Consider the following 8,724-nt stretch of genomic DNA (forward strand, 5'->3'; position numbering starts at 1 on the left):
GGCGTCAGAGTTTGGATAGAACCCACGACCTCCTGCATACCAGGCGAGAGAGTTAACATCTCATAGCCACCGGAGCACCACCCGCAGCCTCAACGTCACAGCCCAGGGTGTCCCATGACCGTCCCGATGCACCCAAGGATAGAACGCCGCGCTTTCCCATCGTGACGATGACGACGACGATTTCCGACACCAAGAACGCGACACAGCCTTGGCGACAGACACCTTATTTATTTTGTCACCGTAACAAGGAAAGAAAGATACATTGTCGCGTAGAAAAACTGGTAAGCACAGACTCTTTGGTTCTTTCGGTAAAGTCACGTGGGTAGAAGTAAAATAAATCACGTTTCGAGGGCAACACAAGCGCCCGTCATGAGGTTGTGTCGCGCCCGAAACGTCGCGATTTAATTCTAAACATTACCTACAAACGACACAACTAAGATGCCACATCAATCATCGCCCCCTACTGACAGGCTCTTGTTCATACGCAGGCCGGTGCAGGGCCACCACCTTGTGCCACACAGGGGCAGCTGCCACTTGGGGTGCTCTTCGAGTGTTTGAGATGAGGTACGATACAAAACTCCGAGTTGCCGAGGTGATTAAGCAAGCACCATATAAATGCAATTATGAGAACAGAGTGAATGCTTGGGAGCTTATTGGCTCTCGCTCCTGGTTAGAGATCTACCCAACACACAGGTCCACAAAGACTGGCCACCCTTACCCTGCAGGTTGAACCTAGGAACTGAGTGTTCAACTTCACATTCTTGTCATTAAAGGCCTGTGACAACGGTGCATCTATTGGAGCGACATCGTCTCAAGCTTACACATCTACCGGGTCTCCATTTGACTTTGAATTGTCTCGGAGGAAGTCCATCCACACCTCCACCTCCACAAACTGCTGCTGGGAGTTGCCTCGCTCTGCCTCACAGTCAGAATTCTCCTCCTGCTTCACGTTGCCTCCATTGATGCGAAGGTCCCATTCTGGACTTGAATCTTCATCTTCACATTTTACCTTCACTTCTTCGCTCTTCACCATCACCTCTTCATATTCCACCATCACTTCTTCACATTTCACCTTCACCTCTTCATATTTCACCTTGGTACCTTTAAAAGTGTCCAAGCTGAGATTTTCTTCTGGTTCTTGTTTGATGAGGGATGGGCTCATTGCAGCACTTTGACTTTCACAAGCTTTCAGACTCCACTCCTTGTGGATCTTGTGATGCTTGTGTGTTCTCTGGTGTACATGAAGATGTGATGACTGTGCAAACGCCTTCCCGCATGGAGTGCACTTGAAGGGTTTCTCTCCCGTGTGTGTTCTCTGGTGTTCTACAACAGCAGATGACTGTGCAAACGCCTTCCCACACACACAGCACTTGAAGGGTTTCTCTCCTGTGTGAGTTCTCTGGTGCCGTGTAAAATGTCCAGTATGATTCGTGCTGTATGCACACCGGTCGCATTGATGCCTTTTGGCACCGAGCTGCGCCGAGTGCCTTTGCTCCATCAGACCAATTCTGCAGAGGAAGCAACAGCTGCAGACAGAAAAAAAGAATATCTACACGTCAGTATCGAGGCACAGTGGAATGCATATATACACAGTCACACGTGACTTACACGTCTATACTTATTCATAGATATGCATGATGTAGTGAAAAAGCGTCCTAAATTCATCACACGGGCTGTTATGGCACACAATGAGAGGGTGAATGGTCACAAACATGCCTGGAGGGCCTCTATTCTTCAAAATGAATGTTAACCCAAAGCTCTGAGCACACAATTTCGGATGTCAAGCTACAAAATGAATATTTATGAAAGCTAAATTCAGCTGACATAGCAAAAGGTGTTGAAAATAATACTATTTGTGTTATGCAGAAATGCATAAATTAATGTTCAATCGCAACTTAGAGGTGTGAAGCCAGCCAGGCTCACGATGTCCTGAATGCTGAGATGAACTGATCTGACTTCAGCTGCTGCACGTGTGTGCTGTGAAAACTTCCTGTTTCCATTCGTATAAAGAGTTCCAGAGGAAAACAAAAATAAACTACAGCTTTGATACAACCTCCGTGTTCAACAGAGTTGATAGACTTTACTGCAAACACAAAGTTTACACTGTCACACACTGCCATGGGTAAACAGGCGGTGGTGTGTCCAGAACCATGCCTGGCCACCTTCATCCGCTTAACACATTCCTGCTGTGGAGGGAGCTGGTAGGAACGTTGGGTTGCTCGGTCAATGGCCTGCAGGGTCAACGGTTACGTGGTGTATTCCGCAAATATGCCGACTGTGAGGGCGGGCACAAGCCGGCGTGAGTAGGTGAAACGTTGAGTTTTATAAGGGCACCACGGGGTGACCAGCCCCTCCCCACCCAGCCCCACCCCACCTAGCCCCTCCCCACCCAGCCCCTCCCCACCCAGCACCACCCCACCTAGCCCCTCCCCACCCAGCCCCTCCCCACCCAGCCCCTCCCCTCCCACCTTCCACCCAGCCCCACCCTCCCCTCTCCACCCAGCCCCTCCCACCCTCCACCCAGCCCCACCCTCCCCACCCAGCCCCTCTCCACCCTCCGCACCCAGCCCCTCCCCACCCTCCCCTCCCCACCCAGCCCCTCCCCACCCATTTCTGGATGCACGACGGACGGACGGACACAATAATCCCCTGTGGGCTGGTGGAACCAGGAGGTTTCTAGCGGTGACATTAATGCTGCGTCACTCCACCAAGTAACGAATGGAGGATCAACCGACACAGCCGAGGCGCTTCCCGTGTCTCTCCCTCTCCCCGTGGCGGCGCGGATTTACCTCCTGCCCCCCCCCCCCCCCCGCGGTGCCCCCCTCCACTCGTTCAGAGTGAACAGCGGCACGCGGCGCTGAGCGCCTGTGACCCACAGACACCGACTCGCGGTGCCGCGTCCAGAGTGAACACCGCCATGCTGTTGACAAGCCTCACCTCGTGGTGGTTGTTGTTGTTGTGGTTGTTGTTGTGGTGGTTGTTGTGGTTGTTGTTGTTGTTGTGGGCAGGTCGCTTCTGAGAACGAGAGCGGTACAGCAGCTCAAGCGGGCTTGGCCTGGTAACAAACACGAAGAACAAAAACTGCGTTAATATCTACAGCGAACCAAAGTTACAGAGTAGCGAGCCGCGTGAAGACAAATTTATCTTGAGCGAGAGAATTAAACTTGAACGCAATCAGGCGAGGGCAGGAGGCAAGGCCCCGCGGGGCAAAGTTCCAATCTGGACATCGATTCCAACACTCGCTGCTACTCAGTTGACATCCCTGAGAGAGAGAAACAGCGAGGCTCTACCTTGGTACACAACAACAACAACCACAACAACAACCACAACAACCACAACGATGAGAAATTCTCACCTCGGAGTTCAGTAAGCACGCAGCTGCAGCGGCAGCTTCCTGTTACCTCGTGACGTCACGCGGCAGCAGCAAGTGACATGACGTCACTTTCGGGTTACAAGCCACGTTCCTCCCACAACGAGCGACCCCGTAACTGAATAAATTAGAGCGTGAATACATTAAATGACGTCACGCACCTGGGGGGGGTCAGATATTTGTGACGATGTGTGACGAGAGGGGGGGGGGGTTTGAGAAATGTGACGTCACATCAAAATGCGCAACTTTTTAAATAAATATAGACGACACGTTCTACTTAATTAAATAGACTTTGTAATAAATGTTTTCCCCTACATCAGAGTGCAGCGCCACATTAAATACGCACTACACAATGACAATAGTTTAAAGCGATTTGAAGCATTTTTTTTGGGGGGGGGCAGAGCTTTGTGACGTCATATATGAGGGGGGGGTCTCACTTTTTATGACGCCGTGTGACGAAGGGGGGGGGGGGGGTCAAAAATCGTCCAAAATCTCGTGACATTGCAGATTCCACCCGCGTGCAAGATGTGTCTTCGCTATCTAACCCTGCGGCCAAGTTGTCGGCACTGCTACGCAACGTGTCTTCTCCCCCCCGCCGCCTTCAGCGCGCTCAAGTGCGGTGACACGACCCCCGCGACCTGCACGCCATAGGGAGGTCCTCATCCAAGCGACGCTTGACCACAGGTCTGCCCTTGTCACTGCCTGTGGCGTCACACTCAGCATGCCTCGTGCCAATGGTGGCACGTCACGTCACCGTGTGACCAACACGAGCCCACTGTTGCACGTCTACAGGGTCGTTGTGTTGTGTTGCTCTAGTCGTGACTGATTGGGGTGTATTGGCTTGTACTGATTGAGTGATGGCTCAGTGTGGTTCACGGTTTTGTTTTTCTTGTTGTAAGTGACACATTGTGCAATGCATTCAGCCGCAGTGAAGAAGCTATTTTCAGAACGGGATGAAATGCCGCTCGCTAGAACGCTCAGTCTGAACGTTGCTTTTGAAAGATGCCCATCCGGTGGCGCTTAAATGTCCCCGGCATCTCACGGCGCCGCACATCTCACCTCGATCGCTCTCGCGGACAGATGTAGTTCTCATTGAAGCCGAGGGGACGCGCGGTCGATCGCTGTCCCTTGGTGCTACAAGGCAGCGCAGCATCGGCCTGCCAGCGGGCAAGAGTCTTCCAGTAGGGGGCGATGTTGCCCTTGGCTATTCCAATTAAGTGCACCGTTGCTTTAACTGGGCGCCACGGTGGCGAGATGTTAACTTCCTTGCTTGGTGTGCAGGAGATCGTGGGTTCGATCCCAACCCTGGTGCCTGCATATTTGAGCTTGCATATCTTTATTTCCGTGGTCGCGTGGATTTTTTCTCCGGTTTGTCACTCCACATTTACAAACGTGCGTCTAGAGTGTTTGGCTGATATAAATGTCCACACGACAAGCCACTTCGTGCAGCTGTCACTAGTGATGGGCAGGTCGCTCGGGAAAGAGTGCTACATAGTTCAGTGGGCTACATCTAGTAGTCAAATAAAACAATTGTTCACAGTTTTTCAAAATATATAAGAGCTAAGTAATTTACGAGCTCATTTTTGCAATTTTTGATCATTTTGGACCTTGACGTCGGCACAAATGGCCAACTGCATTTTTCCAAAAACGTCACGGAATCTTTAACGTCCGCTGTGAAACAGAGGGCGCGTGTTGCTTGCGGTTCGTACACCCGGCACGATTTACCAGGGCGACCGGCGTCATGAACCGCAAACCGTTCCAACAAGCTTGGGACAGCGCGCAACCAGCCTGAAAAAAAAATGTATTCCTCGTGAACTTCAGTTTACGGACAGCAGAGGGCAGACGCGTTGCACGCCCCAAAGCGAATTCCGCAGTGTAATCGACGGCATGACACCCGTGGAAGTCATTCGTATGGCTACCGATGTTAGATGCTGAGAAAAGGAAGAGAAACCACGCACACGCGTGGATTCCGTGACGCTTCCCCGCGTGCGTCTGTCCTCTTTAGAGTGTTGGATCGGCAGCGCGGACGTCGACGGAGAGAAGCTGCTGAGGGCGAAAGCGTTCGCGAGCTCGGGGCCGGCGCTTGCGGCGGGGAGCGGTGGTTTGCGCCGCCACATTTTGCGCGACCGTTTCGTCGACGCACGTGTTCGGTTTTCTATTGGGGGTTTTTATGGTCTGCTAATGTGAATTATTTTGTAGTGCTGCCCTTTCGAGAGGGAAGGGAATGCGTCTTTTGTCACCAGGGGTGGCTGGGTGGGGGGCGGGGGGCTGTACGGTTCGTGGAAATTGTTGCATTGGCTGAGAAACTCCTCCCTACACTGACAACATCCGCCATATGGGGAATCAGATGTCCAAATGGTTCAAGACAACTCGTTTCCAGACGTGGGTGAACAGTTAGCGAATTATTTAAATTTATTTTTTTATTGCCCCTTGGTTGTGTCCACGCATTTAATACAATTGTAGTGACATAATACGTCACTACTGTGTCGGCCCGTACGAAGGCTGGGGCCCCAAGGGGGTGCCTGGGGGGTCACGTGGTGGAGGGACCCAGACCTCCCGTGAGGTGGGAAAAGGGAGGCGTGGCCTGGGAAGGGGATATAAGCGTAGTGTGAACACAGAGCGGGGGGCTGTTGTACTCCGAAGTGAAGACGACATCATCGCTCCTCAAGTCCCGGGTCGTCGTCCTGGACCAGGCAGCCCGTCGCCTGCCTGGTCCAGTCTGTGTCGTGTCCCAGAGTGTTAGTGAGTTGAGGAAGGTGGTCACCACCTCATGTACGGTGTTATATCACTCACCGTTAATACATAGTGTTGCCTCCAAGCTGCGTGTGTGTGCACCTAATTCGAATCCACTACACTACTAATAACAACGTGTCACTGCAATTCCTCCCTGGGGCTACGCATCCCCCCCCACCTCCCCACAGGGATCTCCGATTAGCACGGTTGGCTACGTACGGTGCGAAAGAAGTTCAACGTGCACGCGTACATACTGCCCATAGACTAACACCGCCCATAGACTAACACCGCCCATAGACTAACACTGCCCATGGACTAACACCGCCCATAGACTAACACTGCCCATAGACTAACACTGCCCATAGACTAACACTGCCCATAGACTAACACTGCCCATGGACTTACACTGCCCATAGACTAACACTGCCCATGGACTTACACTGCCCATAGACTAACACTGCCCATGGACTAACACCGCCCATAGACTAACACTGCCCATAGACTAACGCTGCCCATGGACTAACACTGCCCATAGACTAACACCGCCCATGGACTAACACCGCCCATAGACTAACACTACCCATAGACTCAACACTACCCATAGACTCAACACTGCCCATAGACTCAACACTACCCATAGACTCAACACTGCTCATAGACTCAACACTGCCCATAGACTCAACACTGCACCATAGACTAACACTACCCATAGACTAACACTACCCATAGACTAACACTACCCATAGACTAACACTACCCATAGACTCAACACTGCCCATGGACTAACACTACCCATAGACTCAACACTGCCCATAGACTCAACACTGCCCATAGACTAACACTGCCCATGGACTAACACTGCCCATAGACTAACACTACCCATAGACTCAACACTGCTCATAGACTCAACACTGCCCATAGACTCAACACTGCACCATAGACTAACACTACCCATAGACTAACACTACCCATAGACTAACACTACCCATAGACTAACACTACCCATAGACTCAACACTGCCCATAGACTCAACACTGCCCATAGACTCAACACTACCCATAGACTCAACACTGCTCATAGACTAACACTGCCCATAGACTCAACACTGCTCATAGACTAACACCGCCCATAGACTCAACACTGTCCATAGACTAACACTGCCCACAGACTCAACACTGCCCATAGACTCAACACTGCCCCATAGACTCAACACTGCCTATAGACTCAACACTGCACCATAGACTAACACTGCCCATAGACTCAACACTGCACCATAGACTCAACACTGCACCATAGACTAACACTGCACCATAGACTCAACACTACCCATAGACTCAACACTACCCATAGACTCAACACTGCTCATAGACTAACACTGCCCATAGACTCAACACTGCTCATAGACTAACACCGCCCATAGACTCAACACTGTCCATAGACTAACACTGCCCACAGACTCAACACTGCCCATAGACTCAACACTGCCCCATAGACTCAACACTGCCCATAGACTCAACACTGCACCATAGACTCAACACTGCACCATAGACTAACACCGCCCATAGACTCAACACTGTCCATAGACTAACACTGCCCACAGACTCAACACTGCCCATAGACTCAACACTGCCCCATAGACTCAACACTGCCCATAGACTCAACACTGCACCATAGACTCAACACTGCACCATAGACTAACACTGCACCATAGACTCAACACTACCCATAGACTAACACTGCCCATGGACCCAACACTGCACGTCTGATTAGCACGGTTGGCTACGTACGGTGCGAAAGAAGTTGAACGTGCACGCGTACCTTGGAAGAGTGTCGTTGCAAATGACGCGCGTGAGCAGCTCCACAGGCCGGGCATTGGCACACAAAACGTGGATGGCGTAGCAGCCATCGGCTCTCCCTTGTGCCCCCAGTGATGATGATTCGTGCTCCACATCCAGGTGTCCACGTGTGGCTGAGTCTGGCCCCAGGGACACCCCAGAGCCGGTGTATGGATCTCGCTCGCGGCCGATTTGTTCGCCGCGAGCAGCGACCGCAATGAAGGTTTTCGTTTTTAAGCGCAGCTCGCTAACCGCTGCGCCACCACTCCGCCCGCATACAAACGTGACCACGAACCCGCACAGCAAACACAGAGACAAAGATTCCCCCGTATAGGCTCAGCAGATTGTTGGGGTGAGTGCTGTTAGCGAGCACCTATGGAGGCCGGCACAGCACGCGAGGGGGGAGGTGGGGGTCAACGCTATGCCCGGCCGCCTTTGTCTCCCCAGTGACGATGATGTTGACACACAGCACCAGCTACTCTATTGAGGCCGAGTCGACCTGTGGGGGGTGCGCGTGTGTTGTGTGCCGCGTGCGTGCTCACGATTGCACAGCGGCTCTCATCAAGCACACATGGCAAAGACAAAGATCCCCCGTATAGCCTCGACAGACTGTTGGGGCAAGTGCTGTTAGCGAGCACCTATGAAGACCTGCACGGCACGCGAGGGGGTGAGGTAGCCAACACCGCGCCCGGCCGCCTTTGTCTTTCCAGTGGCGATGTTTACGCACCGCAACAGGCACTCACACACACACACGTGTCATTGTTTGCCGGTGTTTGCCGTGTTTGC

General features: G+C 52.2%; 1 protein-coding gene across 1 annotated transcript; it reads right to left on the reverse strand.

Moving 5' to 3' along the window:
- Positions 1 to 228: 228 nt before the first annotated feature.
- On the reverse strand, positions 229 to 2,996 carry LOC133362182 (zinc finger protein 626-like). The gene is made up of 2 exons (XM_061581136.1): positions 2,938 to 2,996; positions 229 to 1,526 (listed from the first exon to the last, which is right to left on the reverse strand). The coding sequence occupies exon 2, from the start codon at positions 1,496 to 1,498 to the stop codon at positions 818 to 820; it is 681 nt and encodes a 226-aa protein (XP_061437120.1). The 5' UTR covers positions 1,499 to 1,526; positions 2,938 to 2,996; the 3' UTR covers positions 229 to 817.
- Between the last annotated feature and the right edge of the window lie 5,728 nt (positions 2,997 to 8,724).

Source organism: Lethenteron reissneri, unplaced genomic scaffold, assembly GCF_015708825.2.
Source record: "Lethenteron reissneri isolate LAM-NWPU_2019-01 unplaced genomic scaffold, ASM1570882v1 scaffold_1398, whole genome shotgun sequence".
NCBI lineage: Eukaryota > Metazoa > Chordata > Hyperoartia > Petromyzontiformes > Petromyzontidae > Lethenteron > Lethenteron reissneri.

What these genes read in the sequence shown, in the direction of transcription:
- LOC133362182 (XM_061581136.1), bottom strand. Translation starts at nt 1,498, where the DNA reads ATGGAGCAAAGGCACTCGGCGCAGCTCGGTGCCAAAAGGCATCAATGC.